Source organism: Miscanthus floridulus, chromosome 8 (assembly GCF_019320115.1).
Source record: "Miscanthus floridulus cultivar M001 chromosome 8, ASM1932011v1, whole genome shotgun sequence".
NCBI classification, from domain to species: domain Eukaryota; kingdom Viridiplantae; phylum Streptophyta; class Magnoliopsida; order Poales; family Poaceae; genus Miscanthus; species Miscanthus floridulus.
In genome coordinates this window covers 200770212-200783452 of record NC_089587.1, presented here as the reverse complement: position 1 = coordinate 200783452, position 13241 = coordinate 200770212, and the positions used below count along the sequence as shown (strand labels likewise).

General features: G+C 50.6%; 1 protein-coding gene across 1 annotated transcript; it reads left to right on the top strand.

The window, feature by feature from the left end:
• Positions 1-7291: 7291 nt before the first annotated feature.
• LOC136474570 (oil body-associated protein 1A-like) lies at positions 7292-8285 on the top strand. Its single transcript, XM_066472138.1, has 2 exons — positions 7292-7855; positions 7972-8285. Exons 1-2 carry the CDS (start codon positions 7321-7323, stop codon positions 8151-8153), a joined length of 717 nt encoding a protein of 238 aa, XP_066328235.1. The 5' UTR covers positions 7292-7320; the 3' UTR covers positions 8154-8285.
• The last annotated feature ends 4956 nt before the right edge of the window (positions 8286-13241 follow it).

The window sequence follows — 13241 nt, the reverse complement described above, 5'->3', positions numbered from 1 at the left end:
TGTCAGAGTAGATGGGGTGCGAAGCCCTGGCTCATCATCGCTAGATCAATGTTCTTGTAATGAGAATGGGCGATCACAAATGATCGATGGATACCAAAGCGAAGCGCATCCCTCGTGATCTCACACGCTCGATCCATAATCTAGATGGTGTGAACCGCGTATGAGCTCGTCTCCTGCTCTGAGGCCAGTTTGAGGTCGTCGAAGACCAGCTAGACGGCGACGCGTAGGGAATCATGCTCATCACTCTCCTTCAAGAGAGAGGCCTTCACCTCATTGAGCTCCTTCTCTAGGCCAAGGCTCTTCATCACCTCCACGCCAAGCTTATCGCCAAGACCTATCCAAGCCACATACCAGCCATGTCAAAAGGTTTACCATGGATTCCAAGGAGAAAAACAACAAGGAAAACTGAAGGCTTATCATCCACATCTGCCCGAAGCCTGCGCACCTCATCGCGCCGCTAGGTCACCTTGGCCTCTAGGTGCTGGACCTCTTCCTCGCGCTACACGTGCTGTTGGGTCACCTTGGCCTCTAGGTGTCAGACCACTTCCTAGCACTGATCGACCTCCATGGTGAGCCTGGCAGACACGCCCTTGACCATAACCTTTACATCCCTCTCCCCCTCAAGCTCCCCCTTAAGGAGGTCGATCCACTACTGGGCATTGGCGTGCTCCTAGCGAGCCAAGTCATGCTCTATGTAGAGCCCCTCTATGGCCTGGAACAAATTGTCCTGCTCCTTCTGTAGCTGCTTGGCCTCCACGGTGTCCGTGCATGCCCTCTCGATTAGGGCCATGAGCTTCTCCCCGACCTCGCGGGCATCATCATGAGCATCCTTCTCCCTGACTCGAAGGTCAGCTAGCTCTCAGGCGGCGAGGGCAAGCTTAGCCACCTCCTGACGGACGACAGCGAGCTATGCGGCCAGCCCCTCACTCCACCGTGCCTCTTTAGCAAGGAATTGGGACTTCTCCTGGCTCCGGACCATAAGGGACTACGGAGAGGACAACACTTAGAGGCGTGGAAAGGGAAAATGAGGGTCCGAAGCACGGTCATATCATACCTGGCCAGCTAGGGCAACAATGTCGCACAGCGAGTTTAGCATGGTGGTGAAGGTGCAAACCACGGTCCTAACCTCCATGTGGATGCTCCCCCATTCCCTCTCCTTCGCTGTGTCATCGAGGGCAACCACCCGGAGCAGAGATCGGGATGGCTCCGCGCTGATCCCAAGCGGCACTGACCCCTCTTGTGGTAGCAACTCCTCTGGGGCAGACCCTCTGTCGGTATAGGGGGCGAGTGATGTGGATGCGAAGGCCTGCCCCATCGCCACATCCACTAAGGATGCCTCGGGTGCGCCCTCTTCCATCTACCTTGCCGTAGGCGCGGCCACCCGCACGGATGATAGCTCCAGCTGTGCCGCCTCCGCCTATGACATCGTGGCCACACCCGACTATGCCATGCCTACCATAGGTGCCCCAGACACACCCTCCTCCCTCTGCTCTCTCATGGACGCAGCCATTGATCGACGATGTGGCCATGAGCGTCTGGTCAGTTTACACGCCAGCATACGGTCACAAGACCGAGACCGTGTGCTTACTACTGTCACTGACCGAACTCTAAACCCAGCGTCCGGTCACTGCACCATCAGCGTTCGGTCACTCTGTGAACCCCTGTCTTTTCTGTATAGGGCGCCGGTGAAGTTTCTAACCCTTGCTCAAATATGACAACCACCAAGTGTATCACCTTGTGCACATGTGTTAGCATATTTTCACAAGCATTTTCAAGGGTGTTAGCACTCTACTAGATCCTAAATGCATATGCAATGAGTTAGAGCATCTAGTAGCACTTTGATAACCGTATTTCAATATGAGTTTCACCCCTCTTAATAGTACGGCTATCTAACCTAAATGTGATCACACTCGCTAAGTGTCTTGATCACCGAAACAAAATGGCTCCTACTATTTATACCTTTATCTTGAGCCTTTTGTTTTTCTCTTTCTTCTTTTGAAGTTCAAGCATTTGATCATCACTATGCCATCACCATCGTCATGATCTTCGTCATTGCTTCATCACTTGGAGTAGTGCTACCTATCTCATAATTACTTTGATAAACTAGGTTAGCACTTAGGGTTTCATTAATTAACCAAAATCAAACTAGAGCTTTCAACAGGCCCCATGTCGCCCGGCCCCAAGGGTACGGGAGCCATATCGCCCGACCCTGAGGGCACGGGCCTCGTCTCGCCTTACCCTGATGGCACGGGCTCCATGTCGCTCGACCCTTGGGACGCAAGCTCCGTCTCGCCTAACAGGGACCCATACTATCTCCAACCACTACGGGTCAGAAGGTACGACTCCGGGGTCAAACTACTGAGACCGGGCAGGAAGCAGGCACATCTAGACGTGACCCATGGCCACATCAGGCCACGCCCGGGGGTTCACATCGTCAACAGTAATAGGCGTGTGGTCGCTGTGTTGCCTACTCCCCGTACGACCGCTGACAGACACGTCGGTTCACCACGCCGTCCGCGCGGGACGGGATGGGACGCCATTACCAGCTGATGACGTCGAGGCATGACATCAGTGGTGAATAGGAGCCCAACGCGGAGGCGTCCCTATCACCGTCTACAGCATCGACGGGACCCACATGAAGGAGAAGGACGCGGCGGCCCTGGAGGCCTTCTTCTCTCGCTTTTCTCCTTTTCTCTCTCTGTAACCTGTGCCTTCCCCTTCACCTATAAAAGGGAAAGCAGGAGCACATGCCTAGGAGAGAGATAGCTAATGAGCACACGGCTGAACAAGCTTAGCAAGACTCAACTCTATTCGATCTTTTCACTAGAGACTTGAAAACTTCTTCTTCTCTCGCTCGTTTGTAACCCCTACTACAAACTAGTGCCGGTAACACGAACAACAGCACACTAGACGTAGGGACATTCCGCCTGAACCAGTATAAATCCTTGTGTCCTCTGAGCACACCATCCGAGCCAGACGTGCAGATACAAATTTACTAGCCGATGATCTAAAATACCGATAAGTAGTCTTAATATTTTCTAGTCTACGTGGATCACTTTATTTGAACTAAAACTACTCAGAATGTTAGCCTATATTGATGGTGCCGAGGTAAAAAGAAAGTACCCACACCTAGAAAAAAGAGACGTCTTGCACTGTGCTAACCTGTTGCATTGATGATGATGACTGACTGCTTTTACGCTCCTAGTACAATCGGATGGGCTCCAAAGGATTCCGGCCATGGAGTCTTTTTTTTTTGTTTTACAACAACTTTTAATAAATAACTTTAAAGCACAGTATACCAGTGTGGAAAAAGAATTTCCATATTAAAGAGCACAAACAAGTAAAAACTACTGTTGATCTGTTTCTATAGACATAGGTGATGCTTCCGGCGGGGGCGCGGGGCCCGTCGGGGCCACAAGGCCACGAAAAGTGGCCATGATAGAATAATATATAACGTTAAAGCATAATACACCAGTGTGAAAAAAGAATTCCCATATTACAAAGCACAAACAAGTAAAAGCTACTGCTGATCTGTTTCTGTAGACATAGGTGATGCTTCAGTCGAGAACGCGGGGCCCGTCGAGGCCACAAGGCCCACGAAAAGTGGTCATGATAGGAGCATCGAAGATCCTCGTTTTCACACTCTGATAGCACAGCCGGCACTCTCCTCAACAGTCTAATCGGCCTATATCTTCGAGGATAAATAGTCTTAAGCCATAGATAGGATGGAGGTTTCACCAGACACAAGAAATTAGATCCACAACCACCTATGTCAAATCTGAGAACATGCTTCAGGTAACGTTGGTGGTCAACCCGATAACCAACTACTGCTTTACCACTCCCATGCCTATAGATAAACAGAATAGCAGGACAATAAAGAACAGCAACCTGCTCTTAATGCGTCATTTGCCTGCTGCCACCGTGAACGGAATTGGTGTCGTGGCTGGCCCGTGTCCACGTGATGGAGCAGACAGGAGCACCGTGTCCACGTGATGGAGCAGACAGGGGCACCGAATCCTCCTGGAGAGAATTCCGAGCCATTGAAAAAAAAAATCTTAATCTCTTGTGAGCTACTAAAAAAATTCAGCACTGTCCTAACTTTTTTTTTTATCCTCTATGCCACCGTCGTCTGATTGAATTTTAACGATGTCAAACTGCAGGTGTAAAAATAAAAAATACTCTTAAGTCTAAATATATCATTAATTTTTTAAGCATCTTAACGAATTCAAATAGAAAAACTCAAAACTAGAAAGTTGTAGATCTCATCGAGATCTATAATTTTCATATAAAAATTATCTTCTTTTAATATCGCAAAAAAGATATGATTTTTCTAAGATATATTAATCATATCAAATCATATCTTAGAAAAATCATATTTTTTACGGTATTAAAAGAAGATAATTTTTATATAAAAATTATAGATCTCGACGAGATCTACAACTTTCTAGTTTTGAGTTTTTCCATTTGAAGTCATTAAGATGCTCAAAAAAATTAATAACATATTTAGACTTAAGGGTATTTTTGACTTTTCACACCTACAGTTGACACCGTTAGAGCCTAATCTGACGACGGTGACATAGAGGGTAAAAAAAAGTTAGAGCAGTGGCGCTGAAGACCGCTGAACTTTTTCAATGACTCATAGGGGATTACGATCTTTTTTAATGGCTCGCAAGGAATTCTGCGAGGCCGGTTGTATCTCTGTAACAAACTGCAAGTTTAATTTAATTTAATTTAAGGCATGTTCGCTTGAACTTATCGGCCGACTTATCGGCTAGAATCTACAGTATTTTTCTCTCACAACAAAACATCTTCAGCCAGTTTATCAACCGGCTTTAATATCAACCGAACATGGCCTTAATCTCTAGTAGGGGCTCTCTGCCCCTCCTGTTCCTTAAAGAAAAACCGTATTGGGCGTCGAAGGAGGCGTGCTTGCGTGAGGAATACGATAACTGTGTAATGACCTGAAATTTAGTTTAGGCTGATGCTTATTCTGAAATGTTGTGAAAAAAAATTCTATTTTAATGGCTGAAAAATAGTGCTGAATAAGCCCAAACGAACAGGACGCATATTTACGCAACACTCTGTAGTAGTGCGCCATCTCTTATTATGCGAAAATTCAAATGAAACATTGTTTTTCTGCATAAACATCCGCATAAGTCAAATTTTAGCATAAAGGTTATATTGAAATTTAACTTATGCTAATATTTATATTAAAATATTATGAGAGAAAAATAGTGTTCTATGGCTGAAAGGATAGCGACGGCTCCTGTGCTCTCTTTTAAAAATTACACGGATCTCGAAGCACCATGCCAAATATTTTTTTTATTAATTGTTTTTTAATCTGGGTACCGTATGGGCTAGGCCCGGCTAAGCCTAGGCCATGTCCAGTCCTGATCCAGAGGCAAAGTCATCTGAATGGTGATCCCAATCCCTTTGTTCAGTCGTGGCTGGTCCGAGCTGCGGCCGCCGGCGGACCATGCGAACGGCGGCACCTCCATCCACCTCCTCGCCAGCAATCGGTCTCGCGGCGCTATTCGATTTAGCGTGCGAGGTCCTCCTCTCTCCTCGACTCCAGCGCCGTTCCATTAGGTAGTGTTTGGATGCTAGGACAAGGAGGGATGGGATGGGACGGCCCCGAGACGAGGGCTGTTTGGATCCGAGTCAAGCGGAGACGAGGACGTCCCACGAGCGAATATTCGCTGAAGATCTAGGCGCGGTTCGCCCGTCAAAAAAGAGCGGACGGGGACGGTTCTCGTGGGACGAGTGCTGCATGGCCCGCACGCGTGCGTGAGAAGAACGAGATGAGGAGCGGGGGCTTGCCGCAGTTGAGGAAGAAGGAAGAAGCAGGGACTCACCGGAGTCGAGGAAGAAGCGTGGGCTCCGCCCCGACCCGGCCGCCGACGAGCGCGCAGGCTCCGCCCCGACCCGATGACCTCCGTCCCCGGCCCCGGCGACCTCCGCCGTGCATGCGGGCTCCGCCTCCAGCCCCGCCGCACGGGTGAGCCGCTGCCGCCGCCATTGCGCGGGTGAGCTCCGGCCTCGCAGCTGCGCGGGAGAGGATGGGAGGAAGAAGGACGGGCGCGCGGGAGCTCGAAGATGGAGGAACCCAGCGGGGCGAGCACGTTGCCTCGCGGGCCGCCGCGTGGGCGAGAGCCGCCGCCTCGCGGGCCTCCTCGTGGGCGAGCACAAGCACGCCGCCTCGCCGGCCACCGAGCGCCGACGCCTCGTGGGCGCGGGGCGAGCTCGGAGGAAGGAGGCACCTCGTGGGCGCGGAGCGAGCTTGGAGGAAGGAGGCAGGCGCCGGCGGAGGATACGAGGTGGGCGGTTGGGATCGAGGAGATAAGGAGAGGAAAGAGAAAAGAAGAAAAAATAAAAAAAAAATACTAACAATTAGGTCCCACCTGTCAGTCGCTAATCCCACTTTTGTTGTCTCTGGTCCAAACAAAAAACGGGTTCGTCCCCTTCCTCCTTAACCAAACAAAAAATAGAGTCATCCCATCCCACGAATCAGAGTAAGGACCGTCCCACCTCCACTTTAACTCTCAACCAAACGCTACCTTAATTTCACGTGAGACGCAGCTGACGCAAGCAGATTGGAGGGAAGGGATCGCCGTGCTACCACCCTTGGCCTGCTCAATGGCGGCACCGTCGTCGTCGATAGCCGCCGCCGCTCCCGCCGCATCGCTCGTGCAAATTTAAACGCGACCGCTGCATCTGTCCGGAGGGAGATGGAGATCAGATGAGAAGCCATCCGTGGAGCACCGCCGCCGGCTGCTAGCGCACGAGAAAACGAAATGAATGGAGTCCGATCGAAAGGGAACGGAGGGCGAGATGAGCTTAGCTTGGGTCTGGGCTAGGCACGGGCTGGGCATGGACGGACCGAGCCCATGCAGGATTCAGAAAAAAAAATCTAATTATTTGGTTGGGCTGCCTTAAGATCTGTGCATTTTTTTCGTCGGAGGAGTACCGGAGCAAAAGCCACTTAGGATTTGCTGATTTGCATAGTATACTCTGTAGCATCGCCAATTCGTCATGGCCATCGTGCCTAGTATAGCGGCAGAGCAGCATTCACCACGTGGCCATGGCCACTAGCGAACACCTACGGCCATTGCTGCAGAGTGCCGACCGAGCACCCTGGACACGTATCGCTTCCAGAGTAACACGTGTGCAGCTGCATGAACCCAGCTCACTCCCTTAAGAACAGCTCGACGCTCACCTGTCTAGCCCGTGCATGCCAACCCTGAGCGCCACGAACGCGCAAAGGCGGAAGAGATAGAGATCGCGCGAGAGAGAGAAACTCCCAGATAACGCCCGCCGCACATGGCGTCGTCGTGCCACAACGTGGAGGTTCCCGGCAAGCCAACGGAGACGGGCACGGCGCTGCTGGAGACGGCGACGGGCACCATCCAGGGGTTCGCGCCGCTGAACCAGATCCACCAGCACCTGTGCGCGTTCCACTTCTACGCGGACGACATGGGGCGGCAGGTGGAGGCGCACCACTTCTGCGCGCACCTCAACGGGGACGTGCGGCAGTGCCTCATCTTCGACGGGCCGGGCACCGGCGCGCGGCTCATCGGCGTGGAGTACATCGTCTCGGAGAAGGTGTTCCTGACGCTACCCGACGGCGAGAAGCCGCTGTGGCACACGCACGAGTTCGAGGTGAAGGGCGGGGTGCTGTTCATGCCGGGGGTGCCCGGCGTTGTGGAGCGCCGGGACCTGGAGAAGGTGTGCAAGACCTACGGCAAGACCATCCACTTCTGGCAGGTGGACCGCGGCGACGCGCTCCCGCTCGGCGTCCCGCAGATCATGATGGCGCTCACCCGCGAGGGGCAGCTCCGGCAGGACCTAGCTGACTGTACGTACACGTCGGCATGCACGCACCTGCCGTGTGCTCGCAGATCGTATATATGTAATCTTTTTTTTTCTGATTTTGATGGATTATATTACTTGTGTGAAACATGAAACGTGCAGGTGTGGAGAAGAAGTTCGGTGTCTCTTTCCAGAAGGAGAGGGAGAACCGGGCGTACATGAGCGGGCCGGAGCACGACATCCACCCCCTGGCGAACGCCGCCGGCAAGGGCCTCAGGACCGAGATCCGTGAGGTCGATATTCCGGCGAGTACTACCGCCGGCGCCGGGACGGTCTTCACTTGATCGCCGTGCATCGCCGCGGCGGGTCTGGGCAATGTAGGGTATATATAGTTGTGCTTTGCTTCGGTCCGTGGTTCGTCACTACTTGTTTCTGTTCTCCCCGAGACACAGACTACTGTCATATGTGAACTTTGAATTTTCGCATAATAAGAGATGGCGCACTACTAATGAGTGTTACGCATAAATATGCGTCCTTTTCGCTTAGGTTTACTTAGCACTACTTTTCAACCATAAAATAGTATTTTCTTTTCATATCATTTCAACATCAACATAAATCATATTTCATGTGATTATACAGTCATCTTATTCCTCACGCAGGCACGCCTCCTCCGACGCCCAGTACGGTTTTTCTTTAAGGAACAGGAGGGGCAGAGCCCCTACTGGAGATTAAATTAAATTAAATTAAACTTGCAGTTTGTTACAGAGATACAGCCGGCTGCCTGTGATCGTCGACCGTACGGAGGCCTTGGTCGCAGGTCGGAACGGCTCTGTGACAATCCTAGCCACACCCTTTTTTTAATTCCTTGTGTGTCATTTAATTCCTTGTGTGTCATTAAAAAAGATTGTAATGTTCTGTGTATCTCTAAAAAAGTTCAGCGGTCTTCAGCGCCACTGCTCTTAACTTTTTTGTGCCCTTTATGCCACTGCCGTCAGTTTGAGCTCTAACACCGTCAAACTGCAGGTGTGAAAAGTCGAAAATACACTTAAATCTAAATATGTCATTAATTGTTTGAGCATTTTAACGACTTCAAATGAAAAAACTCAAAACTAGACAGTTGTAGATCTCGTCGAGATCATTATCTTTATTTAATTCCGCAAAAAAATATAATTTGATATGATTAATATATCTTAAAAAATCATATCTTTTTTTACGGATTTAAATGAAAATAATTTTTATATAAAAATTATAGATCTACAACTTTCTAGTTTTGAGTTTTTTTTCATTTAAAGTCGTTAAGATGCTTAAAAAATTAATGACATATTTAGACTTAAGGGTATTTTCGACTTTTCACATCTGCTTAACGGTGTTAGAGCCCAAACTGACGGCAGTGGTATGGAGGGCACAAAAAAGTTGGAGCAATAGCACTGAAGACCGCTGAACTTTTTCAGAAACACAAGGGTCATTATGATCTTTTTTTTTTCGAAAGCGCCCACGTGAGACAGAGTTGTTACACAAACCGGGTGCTTATGATGGCGAGATGCCGCATAACGCGAATAGAGGACACTAACATAAATCACCGGCTTTAACGGCGGAGCTTAACAGGTGTACTAAGCGGTAAACCAATTTTGCGACCAGTAGGAGTTGGGGCGCGTCCTAGTCGCCGACCATAGGCAGGGCAGCGACGCTAAGCACCTGAACCCGGCGGTGATGTAGAGTCCATCTCGTCGCAGACAAGGGCAAGGACCTGGGTCGTCGTTTTGGCCGCGTTGTCGAATGTTCTTCTGTTGTGTTCTTTCCAGATGACCCAGGACACTCGAGGGCCGCTGCTGCGCGACTATATGTCTCTGACGACATTACGACGAGCATGGCTGTTCAAGCCACGCGCGTTCCAAACAATGAGGTGATTGGCACTCATTGGTTGAACGGATTGTGCGACGACGGGCTTGTCCTGCTCAGAACAGCCTCGCCGCTGCCCGAGAACCGCGGCCGGCGAGCCTGGGGAATAGTTCGTGTATCGCTGCGCGTTTAGAGGACGACAGCGGTGCCGTGAAAGTTTCGTGGAATTTGGTGGCGATCATGTCGTCGAGCGTGGTGGACACCATCTCTTCCGGCCTGCACGTCCACTTGTTCAGCAGCACGCGTTTGGCCTGCTTCTCATGTTGAGGGTCGCGGAAGGCCGACTTTGCTGCGAGCCGGTCGCTGGTCGCGGGACCCAGCAATCATCGACCGCCCTGGAGACACGGGGACGCGTCCCTGCGCGGAGAAGCGGCTCGTCCAGCGGCAGCCTGAGTGATCCAGCGAAGGATGTGTCCGGCTGTGGCTGCGACGTCGCGTCGTTGGCGTTCGCGGGCATCGTCCGCCATTGCAAGGCCGTGGGGCGGCAGAGGGGGGCAGCGACTTCCGAGCCCAGCGCGTTCGGGAGCGGGGCGTGATGATCCGCGGCCTGCTCGAGTGGAGGCAGGTGGGCCGATGGAGATCCCGGGCTAGACTGACAGTCTTCTGGGCCAGAGAGGTACATGTCCACCTCAACTGCGAGCAACCGCTCTGGGCCGCCCTCCACGTCCCGCCCAGTATCGCAGACCAACAGCTCATCTGGCCCAACAACAGGCCCAGAAGCGACCCGCGGGGCATGGGCTGAGTAACTGCAGCTCGACGTCTAGGGCACGTCCTACGAAGCCCCTCTAGCGACTAGGGGGCGCCTGCCCGCCACGCGGCCACAGATCAATGGAGTGGGCACGCTCGGCGCAGGTGGCATGGGCATCACAGCAGCGGACACCTTTGCTTGGCGTGTACAGTTCCGCTTCGCAGAGCATCGGGTCCTGCGCAGGCTGGGTGACAGGAGAGGGCGAGCAGGCGCGCGTTAGGCTATCCGCACCGGGCACTGCTAAACAGCCCTGCAGCATGCGGTGGCGTATCGCGTGCTCGCACCGTGCGCCTGCAAACTGCTCTGCAGCACGCGTGCACGCCTGCCCACCGCTACTTCCAGCGTGCCGACCGCACAGCACGTTAAACACTGTAGCGGAGAGAGAGAGAGAGTTGATGAGAGAGAGAAAGGGGGAGGGAGGGGAATAAAATATGGAATAGTGGGTATAGAGTATGGAATAGAGATAACATGGGTGCGAAAGAAATTGATATAGAGTAGAGAGTCTCGATGACTAGGATAGAATATTCTTTTTAGAGTATGGAAATAGAGATTGACGAGTGCGGATAGCCTTAGGCCGAAGTCAAATTGCTCGGCCATGGACTGCACGACACGCGTTCCTGGCTCGGCGCGGGGCGCGTTGACACGCAGACGACAGGTCATGGTGCCGCGCGGCGCGACGAAGGGGCACGTCACATCGCCCACGACAATCCTGGACATCGATTCCCGATCTCGAAAAGCGGGCCCGGATCCACGGCCCAGCCACGGCTCATCCACGCCACCGAATCGCGTCGTTCGTGGCCGAGCGCCGCCGCCTCCACCGCCGGTCGAACCCTGGGTGGTAGCCATTGTAGTTGTTGTCGCCGCTATGACTGTCCTCGCCGCCGAAGTCCATGCCATCATTCGACGACGGCGGCGGCTGTGTGAAAGCTCCTAATGGCCGGAGGGGATAAATAGTCTATAAAAAATTCTACAACAATACAAAGCAAAGTGGTTAGATAAATATGAAGCGAAGCGAGTGTTGCGCTAGCCTACTAAAAAGACAAGCCTGCTATCCACAATTCTAGTTGCTATGAGCTCTAATTCACACACAAGAGACTATGTCACTACTGTTAAGTTAGTGAGCTTTTAAAAACTAACTAAAAAGCCTCACTAACTACTAGACACGACACAAGCTAGCTCTTAAAACTAATTACACTAAAGAGCTTAACTACACTAGGAATGTAAATACAAGAGGGAGGATGATGTTTATACTGTCGTGTAGAGTAATGAGCCAATCACAAGGTGAAGTCAATCAATCACAATGAATACCAAGAAATCCTCAGGACAAAATGACACATTGATTTTTCATCGAGGTTCACTTACTTACCGGCAAGCTAGTCCCCGTTGTGGCGATTTACTCACTTGGAGGTTCACGCGCTAATAGGCATCACACACCTAACTCGCAATTGGGTGCCGCACAACCAACACAAGATGAGGATCAAACAAGCCACGAGCAATCCATTAGAGTACCTTTTGGCTCTCTGTCAGGAAAAGGTCAAGAACCCCTCACAATCACCACGATCAGAGTCGGAGACAAGCAGCTTCCTCCGCTCGATGATCATCGCTGCACCAAGCCGTCTAGGTGGTGGCAACCACCAAGAGAAACAAGCAAATCCCACAGCGAAACACAATCACCAAGTGCCTCTATATACAATCACTCAAGCAATGCACTTAGATTTACTCCCAATCTCACAAAAGATGATGAATCAATGATGGAGATGAGTGGGAGGGCTTTGGCTGCTCACAAGGTTGCTATGTCAATGCAAATGGCCAAGAGCATGACGCGCCTAGCGCCGAGTCCGGTCACAACGTGACCAGCATCCGGTCAGTGCAAAACAACACCTTCACTTCTCCAACTTTGCCACCCTTGATCAAATGTGCTAACCACCAAGTGTATCACCTTGTGCACGTGTGTTAGCATATTTTCACAAATATTTTCAAGGATGTTAGCACTCACTAGATCTAAATACATATGCAATGAGTTAGAACATCTAATGGCACTTTGATAACCGCATTTCAGTATGAGTTTCACCCATCTTAATAGTACGGCTATTGATCTTAAATGTGATCACACCCACTAAGTGTCTCGATCACCAAAACAAAATGCTCCTATCAAGTTTCACCTTTGCCTTAAGCTTTTTGTTTTTCTCTTTCTTCTTTTCTAAGCCGAGCACTTGCTCACCATGGCCTATCCACCATCACCATGATCTTCATTTTATGTGGCCATCTCCATCCATGAGTGCCACCTAGCTCCTTCATTTGAATTAGACCATCCTATCTAGTCACACTTAGATGCAAGGATTAGTCCAAATAGGTTTCATCAAAAAACCAAACTAGGGCTTTCAATCTCCCCCTTTTTGGTAATTGATGACAACCTCTACAAAGATATAAAATAAATTCAAGTTTGAATCCATGTTGCTTGCCCAAGCATTTTTACCATGTGTAAAGGATTTGGACAAGTTTTATGAACCCCCATTGGTAGCATTTGCTCCTCCTACATATGTGCTAAGAGTTTGGATTGAAAGCTTGCACATATGCATAGATAGGAAAAGTGGGAGGGCAATGTCTACCAAATGATGCTAAGGTGTAAGATATGGACCTTTGAAGCGTAATACCAATTGGAGTGCACCAAATATACCATCCTTAGCACCATTGCTAGTTAGATACCACTTGCAAAGACAAGAACTAGATACCTCATGAGATCAACATTAGAAGCAAGGTTCTAGTACCACTTGTGAAAGCAAAG

Excerpts from the sequence above, each read along its gene's own strand:
- LOC136474570 (XM_066472138.1), top strand. The coding sequence starts at position 7,321 with ATGGCGTCGTCGTGCCACAACGTGGAGGTTCCCGGCAAGCCAACGGAG. Across the intron at positions 7,856-7,971 it reads CCGGCAGGACCTAGCTGACT|GTGTGGAGAAGAAGTTCGGT; the intron begins GTACGTACACGT and ends TGAAACGTGCAG.